At 42.0% G+C, this 12517-nt stretch overlaps 1 protein-coding gene across 3 annotated transcripts in view; it reads right to left on the bottom strand.

Annotated features, from left to right (window-relative positions):
- LOC106577599 (rap1 GTPase-GDP dissociation stimulator 1) overlaps window positions 1–12517 on the bottom strand; it is a 56065-nt gene that overhangs the window by 21390 nt on the left and 22158 nt on the right. For 2 of the 3 annotated variants that reach the window (XM_045701346.2, XM_045701347.2), the window contains exons 4-7: window positions 10066–10191; window positions 6608–6754; window positions 1835–1963; window positions 563–688 (exon numbers count right to left, since the gene is read on the bottom strand). In XM_045701346.2, the coding sequence (XP_045557302.1) occupies window positions 563–688; window positions 1835–1963; window positions 6608–6754; window positions 10066–10191 (528 nt within the window). The remainder of the gene's footprint in view (window positions 1–562; window positions 689–1834; window positions 1964–6607; window positions 6755–10065; window positions 10192–12517) is intronic. The other variant, XM_014155797.3, reaches the window with a different exon arrangement.

Genomic DNA, 12517 nt, shown 5'->3' with positions numbered 1-12517 from the left:
ATTCTTAATTACAATAAAAAGTGACTCCAAAAAGACAACACATTATTTACTATTCATTTCAATTGGTCACAAAATAATCTGAAACAGAACAAATATGAACTGAAACCAAAATGAGTCACAAGCTTGATGTAATCACTGTGTGTTAGGAATATGGGACCAAACACTATTTATAATCATCTTTATGGGTGTCAATCATTTTGTGAAAGATTTTGTTTAGCATGTTAGGTAAAATATAAATTGTTAAACAAAATCTATTTCTCTGAGAAATGAATTGTATTAGTATAAAATAATATAATTTCCCCAGATTTTTTGGGCATACAATATAGCTCAGTATTTAAATTATTTATTTTATACAGTTATTATTTCTTATCTTAATCAAGGGTGTCAATCATTTCAGACCACACTGTACTTACACAGTATGACATCACATTCCCCTGACAACAGTATGTAGATCGGAAAATAATTTCCGCCTACTGTATTATATGTTGACATTTGATAATTGTAACCCGACTTGCCCGTCTTAATCGCCTCTGTAGGGATAAATAAAGTTGTATTGAATTACCGTTCTCAGCGAGTGGAGCCAGGACCTCAAAGATCATCTCCTTCTTCTCGTGCTCCGCTTGCCTCTGGAACAGACGCACCAGCTCCTCGGCAATGTTCGTGGAGGCAAACTGTTCCTTACTGGACTCTGCAGAGAGGGAAGAAAAAGTTCAATCAAGATGACATGACTGGTCCAGTCTGTTTGTGATTCAGCGGAATCGTCCCTGTGTTTATTCATCATCAGCTCTAGTCGGCTGGCCCACGCTACGTATTCGTCGCCAGACCCACTGGCTCCAGGTCATCTATAAGTCTATGCTAGGTAAAGCTCCGCCTTATCTCAGTTCACTGGTCACGATAGCACTCGTTCCAGCAGGTATATCTCACTGATCATCCCTAAAGCCAACACCCCATTTGGCCGCCTTTCCTTCCAGTTCCCTGCTGCCAGTGACTGGAACGAATTGCAAAAATCGCTTAAGTTGGAGACTTTTATTTCCCTCACCAACTTTAAACATCAGCTATCTGAGCAGCTAACCGATCACTGCAGCTGTACATAGTCCATCTGTAAATAGCCCACCCAATCTACCTACCTCATCCCCATACTGTTTTTATTTACTTTTCTGCTCTTTTGCACACCAGTATCTCTACTTGCACATCATCATCTGCTCATTTATCACTCCAGTGTTAATCTGCTAAATTGTAATTATTTGCTCCTATGGCCTATTTATTGCCTACCTCCTCATGCCTTTTGCACACACTGTATATAGACTTTCTTTTTTTTCTACTGTGTCATTGACTTGTTTATTGTTTATTCCATGTGTAACGCTGTGTTGTTGTCTGTGTCACACTGCTTTGCTTTATCTTGGCCAGGTCGCAGTTGTAAATGAGAACTTGTTCTCAACTAGCCTACCTGGTTAAATAAAGGTGAAATAAATAAATACAAATAAAAATCATAACGATCGCAGAGTTAGCACCAGGCTAGCTAGCGAAGACAGACACTGGAATCAGTTCTGTCCCTAGTTTATATATGACAAAAACTGTGAAGCAAGTCACCGTTCAACTTCCTAATAGGGTTGACAGTTTTGAATCATACGGCAAGATAAAAAATATATGGTACTCTTGTTATCTATGCCGATATGGTATGGTATCTTGGATTACAAATCGATGGTAGGTTTATGCTCAAAATCCCAGACAGTATTGTAGTAAAGCTGATCTGCGACCAGAATGGCAGATCAACAGCGTTCTGATGTATGTACCCATAGAATTAGAATTCTACATCTATGGAAGGCATACTCACCGAGCTCGGCAAGGTTTCCGAAGGCAATGAGGCACATCTCTGTGAGGGCTGTGTTGTCAGAGTGGAGACCCAGCAACTTCACCAGGGTGGGGATCACTCCCATGTTGATCAGCTGGGCCTGCAAGGAGTCTGGAGAGGACACAGGGGGAATAACAGAGGGAAGGTATGAGCACTGCCATCTAGAGTCTGGGAGTTGAAATTACAATAAGGGGGGGGGGGGGGGGGGGGGGTCTGTGTGTGTGTGTTTAAAAGTGTAACAAGCCAAAAGGGAGGTATAAAGAAATAAATGCAATGTCTTAAAATAAAGTCTCAAGAGGATTGTAAAAGGCAAATAAGAGGCAATTTTTAAAAAGGGAAATGAGTTGCTGCAAACAAGGAAATAAATCTGCACAGTCGTTTTCTATTTGCATAATGTAGACTAGCTATATATTGTCATTAAAGTCCATGTCATGTACAGTATGTCAGAGAGCAGATGTTTTTCCCTGGATATAGTGACCTCTGGAAAACCAGCTAGAGGAGCTAGCGCCTATAGAGGAGAGAGAGGAGAAAGAGTTGATTAAGTTGGATTTTAAAAGATGACCGACACTGACAAACAGATGACAAAGGAAGGATGGATGAAGAGAGGAAGGATGGGTACAGGGGTGGGGGGGGGAGAAGTAAAACGAAGGGACTAAAATGAATGAATAAGCACATTTTAAAGACAAAAAGAGAGAGATAAAAGGGTAGAAGGAGAAAGGGAGGGGAAGCCAGTGAGTGAGGGAGAAAGGAAGTAACCAATTGATAAAAAGTCATCTTGGTGAATTAATGAGGGTTCTCGCTGAAATACAAGCGAGGTTTGTTATTCTTTCAAAAACATTAACCATAATCCACATTATGCCTCGACACAAGCACAGACCTACTGGAGGCGAGCGAATTCCAGAAACATAAAAAATTACAAAATTACAAAATCTCGATTTCTATTTGTTAGGGAATGTCAAACAAGGCCTTGTAGAAATAATTGTAAATTTGCACAGCCGCTGTAAAGACCATTAGATGTGCGGACCTTCTATAAATATTAGTGAAGGTTATATTAGCTGCGATGACAGTTTACAAACAGCCAGCTGAAGGGAGGGGGCCGCCGGCGGCCACAGAAACTCATTTGCATGGTGTAATTGCAAAATGCGCCGGCCCGCGATGCGCAGAGTGGACCAACTCCATTACTCTGACGTGTTAGATTCCGTAGCCCAGGGTAGAGGACAAGACTGTGGTCGCGCTCCTCTCTTTACAGTTCCAAGGACGTGTTGCGCATGTAGTAATTGTATGCACTATTATCATCAACTAGCCGATCAGTACTATTTTTGTTTTACTGATTCGTTTGTCAAAATCAATTCGCGGGCCAGAAAAAGGTCAGTTATTTGAAAATATATAGGGCAATTATCATCCTTTCTATCTAGTTTAAGATGTTCAAGTGTGTTTGATTATAACTCACATATGTCAAACAGAACATTCACGATGTTCAAGTTTGGACTGGAGTGTTTTTTTTTAACCCAAAACAATAATTCCCCCCTCCAATGGGCTGGATTGAATGGGCTCATGGGCAAGGCCATAGTTTGCCTACCCCTGGTCTAGAGGCTATATGAAGTAGTGTTTCCGTCCTGTTTTCTCAAGCATCCTTTCCATGGAGCGGCGAAAAATGGCCTTATTCAAAGCTAAACAGATTTGTCCATAACTAACCCTAACTGAGAGAAAACATGTCTGTGTGAGATATTTTAAATGGGATTTGACTTGAGGCTTTGCTGAGCCCCGTGAAGTGGTTTCATTTAGTGCCCTGATAGTGGTGCTTGGCGGCTGGGGCTAAACGCTGGTGGCACCGGAAGTAGCACCGCTATAAAGCAGAGGACAGTGTAATCAACATATAAATAGAATTCTACCCATCACGGAACATTGACTTGAATGGGGATGTCCGTTCTAATAAATATATTTCTACTGAGTAATCACAGCACTGTTTAATATCTGATGATTGGATCGCAGATCATTGGCTTATGGAGAGAAAATCCACTTAGCTCCATGTTTAATTGTGGGAAAGAAACATTTGACATTGAGAGCCTCAGGGGTAAATTTTCAGCTGTCGCATGTGCCTCCCCTGAACGCCACGTTTTCGTACGCATTTATTTTTCCTCAGTCTATTTTGGTGTGTGACCTTGGACTGGTCGGGGATCGTACGGGAGAGGCGATAGATCGAAAAGTAATTACTGTTCCGCATCTTGCCGACGGAGGAGAAAAAAAAAACAACTTGGGCCATTCATTAATTATTTACAAGATTCAGAGAGCAGCAGTACGTCGTGGAACCTCAGGGGTGTAAACACTCGTGAGCAGCCCTCTCTCTACACCACTAACCAGCCTTGGGTAGATTCATTAATGCAATCCTTAGCAAAACATTTTGCAACAGAGAGTGTTTTGCAATGAAAACGAGTTTCTAATTGGACAAATTCAGAGCGATCTCTCTCTGTTTCTGCCCATTTGCTTCCTAGTGAATACACTCCTGGTGAACCAACAGTCCAACCAAGACTACAACTCAACTTTCTGTAGTAAATAGAAGAGGCTGAGGATTCCAGGGCAGTTACATTTTCTACTAACTTTAAAGGTGTTAGGGTTGTACATGTACAGTAACTTGTAAAAGAAAGTGTTACATCATTATGACAAGACTAGTTACTTAGCTACCACAGTTAAAGGGTGCTAAACAATGTGTTCATGTGAATTGTGAATCTATACATCTATCTATGCATAGTCACTTTAATAACTCTACCTACATGTACATACTACCTCAACTAACCGGTGCCCCCACGCATTGTATCGGTACCCCCCTGTATATAGTCTCGCTATTGTCATTTTACTGCTGCTCTTTAATTACTTGTTACTTTTATCTCTTATTCTTATCCGTATTGTTTTGAAACTGCATTGTTGGTTAGGGGCTCGTAAGTAAGCATTTCACTGTAAGGTCTACACCTGTTGTATTCGGCGCATGTGACTAATACAATTTGGTTTGATCCCAAATGGCACCCTATTCTCTGGTGAAAAGAAGTGCACTAAACAGGGTGCCATTTGGGAAGAAGTCTGATTAAACTAGAAAAAGGTTTTTGAAGGTTGACAGCAGAAGTGAACATTATTGATTACTCGGGACCTCGCACCTGGATAGACTATAAAGGCTCAGCAGGGAAGGTTGTGGGAGAATAGACAATCTAATTACAAATCAGAGAGTGACGTGTGAGGAGGGAAAGAGAAATGGCTACAGTCTAAGCTAAGGAGGGACACCCCCCAACTACAAGACAAGCTGTCACTACTTTAAGAGGAAAATGACTAAGAGCTCAAGCAGGACACAACAGAAAGCAATGGACAGACCACTCTTCAAGGGACACATACCCACTTGCACCGCTACCTCCTGTCACCATAGTGAGTAAAAGCTGAGTAGCATAAACTTGAACACTGGCTAACATATAGGCTAGAGTGACAATGACTTAAAGGTCCAATGCAGCTGTTTGTATCTCAATATCAAATCATTTCATTTCTGGGTGACTGACCATTAAATACCTTACTGTAAAATGGTCAAAAACAAAAATAGCTTCATGACAATGAGACATTTCTCAAGCAAGAATTTTGCTAGGACTGGGAGTGGTCCGAGTGGGGAGGGAAAACTGAAAACTAGCTGTTATTAGCGGAGAGGTTTGGAACTCTTTCTTGTTGGTCTATATCAATAAGACTTCACAACAAGGTGCAGAATGGTTCAATTTGCATACTGGGGGGCAAGAAGATCCTCAGCTCCACTAAAACCCATTGACAACTGTGTGCCGTTTTAACCCTTTCACGATGTTAAATAAATGTTAACTATTTGGGTTGTAATATCATCACCTCTTGAAGAGCGTAGTTAGAACTACACATGTCCGATTATTCCATGCAAAATGGTTAACGGTCTTGTTCAGGGGCAGTACGACAGATTCTTACCTTGTCAGCTCAGGGATTCGATCTAGCAACCTTTCGGTTACTGGCCCAACACCACTAGGCTACCTGCAAATAGTTAACAAAACGGCACATAGTTGTCAACGGTTTTAGTGGAGCTGGGAGTCTCCTTGCCCCTCAGCAGCCAAATCGAACGCTCTGCACCATATTGTAATGTTTTATTGATAATGACCTATTAACTAATTTACCGCCTGGCAAAACTCCAACCCACCAAAACAACTGTTACACTAAAAGGGCATTAGCATACTTTTCCCTATTTCCCAGTACTATTCCAACCTCAGTGTGGAAATGTATTTAAAACACAGCCATTTTTGACTGGGCCTTTAAGAACTGACTGGGCCTTTAAGAACTGACTTTGAAAGACAGTTCACTTCAAAATCAAAATTCGTCAGACATTTTCAGACCTCAATAGCAGTCGATATGAATCCATGCCCCCATGCCATCTAATGAGAAGATCCAGTTCTATGAAAATATAGGCACAGTCTAATAGTTTGAAATTAGACTGTGCCCGTGTTACCAACTGATTTGGATTTGAGGCATATAGCTGAATCAACTCAACAGATGGCCTGGGACGTGGACTCATCTCGCCAATAGACTACATAAAAATAATAATCACACAAACGTTCATATTAAAGTGAACTATCACTTTACGACTGGATAAAAGGTGTCAACATAACGTCTAGAACAGTCACCGACACTGCCAAAGTAGATTCATTCTTAAAAACGTTTACTCTGTTTAGTTTGGTTAATGTAGTTTATCCGGGGGGAGTTGGTCATTACCATTATCATTGCTATAGTTCATCAGCATGCCACAAAAGACAGTCAAGAGCTTCCCATTGTCCGGGTCAGTATTTTGGGACAGTGACTTTATGTGTCCAGCTACTATCTGAGCCCCTCCCGCCAGGTCAACTGCACTCCTGCCCTCATCTGCAAAACAAAGAGGTCAGGGGGAAATCAAAAAATAAGAAAAATCACACAATCACAACAACCAACCTGGGGGGAAAAAAAATCTATAAAAAAAAAGGGGAGAGAAAGTTAAGCAAGCAGTAAAAGAAAAGGAAAAAATACACAAAAATCACATAAGTAAATAACAAATGCTATAGAAATACAGCCATAAATAATAATTATAATAATGAATCATAATGTGAAAAAGGCAAAACAAAAATTACTTGAGGCAGCTAACTAGAAATTAAATCACACATAACCCAAGCTAATACCTGTTGCACATAGCTCAGAGACATGAAATTACATATTGTGCGTTTTGCAGTTTGTTTTGGTCATCCCCACCCCAAACCTCAAAATGTATTGGTGCGCTTGTGGCTATCAGTCTGAATTGCAGACAAATTTAGTGGCAGTGCTGATGAAGCCAATTAGTTAAAAATAAATGCAAAATGACCTTGAATGCTAATTGATTTTCATCACAGGTAGATGCTTCCAGATTTCAGAATCATGGTCAAATTCATATACAGTGTGGTTATGAGTGGAAGCGACAACCGTACTACAGAAGTAATAGAGTCAGGTTATGCATATGAGCATGACTGTGAACAGCAAACGTATGGCGGTTGAGTGACTGAATCCCAGCTGGATTGAATAGAGAATAAGTTTGTTCGCTTTGTGCAATAAAAAAAAAATCCTGCATCTTGGGAACTGAAGACCAGACAGCCTAGGGACCATGGGAATTGAAGTTGTCACACTCAGTGACTCCAGTCTGTTTTTATGAAATCGTTTTTAGCAGACGCCTCATTGAGTGGCCTTAATTAGCACCATATTACTACAGACCACAGTACCTTTGTAGGACACTGCTCTGCTCAACATAGCAATCTACTACAGCCATGAAAATATAAGCTAAACAAAAATATGAATGCAACAATTTCAAAGATTTTACTGAGTTACAGTTCATATAAGGAAATCAGTCAATTGAAATAAATTCATTAGGCCCTAATCTATGGATTTTACATGACTGGGCAGGGGCACAGCCATGGGTGGGCCTGGGAGGGCATATACCTACCCACTTGGCAGCCAGGTCTATCCACTTGGCAGCCTGGCCTACCCAATCAGAATGAGTTTTCCCCACAAAAGGGATTTATTACAGACAGAAATACTCCTCAGCACTGCCCCCCCCCCCATCCCCCCTCAGACCATCCCGCAGGTGAAGAAGCTGGATGTGGAGGTCCTGGGCTGGTGTGGTTTCACGTGGTCTGCGGTTGTGAGGGTGGTTAGCCGTACTGTCAAATTCTCCAAAACGAAAACACGGGACCAACACTTTACATGTTGGGTTTGGATTTTTGTTCAGTTTATTGTTTACATGATTTTGGATACAATTAGCCTATGTCATATTTATAGAACATCAAATGAACCTCACTAAAGTGTTAAAAATGTCGTCAACAATGATAGTTGGGTCAAAAAAGAAAAGAAATGGGGATTAGTTAGTGCTCCTGAGGTTAGGGGTTAAAACTTTAAGGACATCACCTTTGCCTGCAGACACCACATGTACTGTAGATTATTGTCTGCATTAGTTGTTTTAACACAGGAACATAGTGACACATTATACAGTGTGTGTTTAATGATGGCGGACAAAATAAGAATGTCAGGAACGCGCAGCTGCATAGCTTGCAGAGGAAGTGGTAGATGATGAGTCAGGAAAAGAAAAGAGGTGAGAGAGCGAAAGAGAAATGGGCAGGGATTGGGAGAGAGGGTGTTGTCGGAGAAACGAAGCAGAGAAAGCAAGGGAGAAGGACTAAACAAATTGCGCTGAATCTGGTTGCCATTGATGGACAAAATCCTGGTCCTGTTTTTATGCTGCTAGGTCTGGAAGTTGTTTGAATGCACAACAATTGGCAGTTGAAGCGGTCAGTTTGTCTTGTGGTAATTACATTTTGAAAAAGGGCCAGTACCAAACAACTACAGACTCCTTCTAAACTGATTTCTTCAGTGGTTCCCCCGTTAAGAGTTGAAAACAGCTGCAGCTCCGACTGAAACACACGTTTCTGCCACTATGCTCTTACACTCTTTATGATCCTATCAAACCATAGACGTCTCACCTTTCAGTGACGGGAGAAACAATGCACCAGAAACAATAGCTGCCATTAAGGCCTCAACACATTTTCCCCTTAAATGTATTCACGACAACTCTTGATTAATTCCACTAAATCTTTATTCTAGTTACTTTTTTGATGTGGGGGCCGCATTTGGTCTTCAACGAGGTCTGGAGGGTCCAACTGAAAATTGGTTATATTTCCTCGCCGTCAAGATTTTTAAAAAATGGTCCTCTATTCATAGTTTTTTACATTTTCTATGCTCCCTGACTGTCTAGCTTTCATTTTGGTGATTATTAACGAGCTGGACACAGTCAAAAAACTATATGAATGTAGGTCCATTATAATTTCTACACTGCCCGTAACCCAAAAATGTGTTTTACTCAAACCAGACTGAACACCCTTACAGGCCGGATGTATGTTTGACACCCGTTCTAGAGGCATTGGGGGAAGTGATTGTAAGCAGTTTTATCTTTGTGTGACAGACTTTGGAAGGTGAGGGTGTCCGTCTGGGGAAGTGCTGCTCTCAGCAGGAACTCAGGGCTGACTAATTCCCCAGATTGACAGGGGATGGGCAGTCACCCTGGCGCCTATTAAAATGGACAGAACAGAATTCCTCAATAGTGTTATATTAGAGCTGCTTAGCGAAGCTTATGCTACTCAGATGAAAAATTATGGATTTTACATTGACTTTCAGGTAGAACCATGGAATACTATAGTTATCTCACAGTAGAGATCCAGTATTTTCAGACACTTTTGGCCCTTTATGGCCAGAGTATTCCAAATTATCACCAGAGTATTTCCCACTTGTGAAACAGGCTAGTCTATATCCCATTACGATGACCTAAGACTTAACCGATTTTCAACATATCAATGCCATACAAAAGAGCAGATATTCCTAATAGCCGGTTCGGATTCCGCTGACACCAGTATTCCCCAAGATGTAAGGCACCTCCTCAGGGAGAGCAGAGGGGGGACAGTTGTCAAGTAAAGGCACTTCAATACTTCCTCTACAATTACACCTAGGCAAGATGGTCCCCCCCTCCTAATAAAGTGACCTCCCCATGTAAAAAAAAATGTATATAAAAATAAAATAAAAATCTATTTGAAAATGTTGATGGTGGAACCCATTGACACCGATCCCGGGTCCTTTTCCACCCGGTGAGAAACGTGTAAGGGAAACATATGACAGGGTGTACTTACGGCTGTCGTAGCAGATGTTGCCTAGGGCACGGCCTGTCTGCAGCAGCACCTCGTGGTCCTTGGAGTGGAGCAGCTGCACAAGGGGGGGGATGAGGCCCGCCTCCACACAGGGGCTACGCATGAACTCTGGAGGGGAGACGAAGCACAGGCAGGAATAGCAGTTAAGCTTGAGAGTGAAGTTTCCCCTAGGTACAGATCTAGGATCTGCTTCCCTTCCCCACAATCCTAACCACAATCCTAATCTTAAAGGGATACTTTAGGATTTTGGCAATGAGGCCCTTTATCTACTTTCCCAGAGTCAGATGAACTTGTGGATAGCATTTTTATGGCTCTGTGTGCAGTTTGAAGGAAGTTACTAACTAGCGCTAGTGCAATTGCTAATGTGACGACCCTCCCACTCGGTCTGCCGAATTCTCTCTCTTTGCTCTTGTTTTCCTTATTAGGATGTCGGTAAGCGGAGTCGGGAGGGTCGTCAGCGAAATGGGACACACCTGGGTTCGACACACTGTTGGATTTTGGTTGTGGCATTTTGTGTCTGTTTTGGCCCCTCATTATCACATCAATGTATGCAATCACGCACACCATTGTTACTTGTTTGTAGATTACTTTAGTTAATAAATATATTTTGTTATTCCTTGAGCTCCACGTTGTCTCCTTTTTTGTTACGGGCTAGGAGCCTGTTCGTGACAAGTGGGGGCTCATCTGGGATTATAAAAGTTGGTTCCTAGACATTTTGGTGGATATTATTTTGTTGCATTATGATGGGTTAATGCTATTTGGGATGCGCTTTGGTTGGTATTCACTGCATAGTCTTATAGGTGTTCGGTATAGTGCCTTAGACGCATCAGTGTTTTTGGTTGTCCGGTGACATCATCATTACCCAATACTAGTGTTGTTAAGCTAACTGGTATGAGTAATTTGTTTGGGAGAAAATGTGGAATTAGTGTTTGAGGACACTAGGTGCTTTGTTTATCTTTGTGACAGATTATTTTTTTTTGCGCTGTTTGGTAGGCCCAGTGTTGGTTGCCTTTGTTTTTTTTTGCTAAACTTGCCACTGCAGTGGATAGATGGTTGTGTACTGCATTGGATAGAGTAACATTTGTTAGTTTCCAAGTCCCTGCCCAGGTTGGAAACTCTTGCTCTACTTGCTGTTGGGACATCGGTCTGAGGAGGTCAGTACAAACTGCTGTGTACCTCTGTGGGAGATTTGGGTAGGGTAGTGCCATTTGCTACCCGGAGCTATAGCCTGTCTTTTCCCCTGTTAGGCTTAGCGACGTGTTCCACTTTGGAATACATTGGGCATGGTTATTTTGTTTGGTGTCTGTGGACTGAGCAGTGGTCTCGCGGGCACATCAGTGGCTTGGGGGGAATCCGCCAGTGGGCTGGGGAGTTTTTCCATGCCAGTGGGATTTTCCATGACAGCGGGCTACAGTGCATAATTACCCACCGCGAATCTGCACGAAGACTAGGGTGGAGTTATTGTAGGATTTGGGGGAAGTTCCTTATATATCTGATGTCTCTCCTGTGGTGCCCAGTGTGATTGGTGCTTCTCTTGTTGTGGTCTGGTGTGTTCAGCAGAGGGGAAGAGTGAGATTATTTTTAGTAGTGACTGATGTCTAATGTACACTTGTTCATACGTGTTCCATCAGAGGAACTGTTAGAATGATGTACTAAAGAACAGCTGTTGAAGATCGCTGATCACGACCAGGTTGAAATTAGTGATAAACGTCTTAAATTCTGTTAGGTTGATATTGAATGCCAATCTGATGGAGTGTGGTATACTAGAAGTTAATGGCCGCTCCGATCTAACGGCTGCTCCGTCTGTTAGCCCTAGTAGTCCGTCTTATGAACAACAGAAAGAACTGCTTCTGTTACAACTAGCGCATGAGCAAGCTAAACTAGAGCATGAGTGGGTTTGGGAGTGGGCGTTAGAACAAGCTAAACTCGTGCATGATCGTGTTAAGTATGAAAAGCAATTGGAATTTAAACAGAATTTGGAGAGTGCAAAAATCAAGCTGCAACAAGGACGGCTAGAGTTGGTTAGGGAAGGAAAGCTCTCTGGAGTTTGCTCTGGGAAAGTGACCCAGATTTACCTACTGTAGGGGTTGCTCCTCTCTCGGTCAAGTCCCAGACACATCTGTTGCCAAAATGTAATGAGAAGGACCCTGAGACGTTCTTTTCATTGATTGAGCGTGTTGCTGACGCTAGGAGTTGGCCTGATTCTGATCGCACTTTAATGTTGCAGTGTGTGGACTGGTAAAGCGCAGGAAGCACATTCAGCTCTTAGCAGAGCCGGCACTGTCGGCTACACTAAGGTTAAAATGGCTATTACAGATTTACGAATTGGTTCCTGATGCTTACTGCCAACAATTGAAAACGTTGAAAAAGGCTGATACAGACTCATGTTGAGTTTGCGTGAGTTATCTTCAGTTTAATCGCTGGTGTTCCGCCT

This window comes from Salmo salar, chromosome 18, assembly GCF_965601325.2.
Source record: "Salmo salar chromosome 18, fSalSal1, whole genome shotgun sequence".
In the NCBI taxonomy this organism is placed as follows: Eukaryota; Metazoa; Chordata; class Actinopteri; order Salmoniformes; family Salmonidae; genus Salmo; species Salmo salar.
The sequence above is the reverse complement of the archived record's forward strand: the minus strand, read 5'-3'. Positions and strand labels throughout refer to the sequence as shown.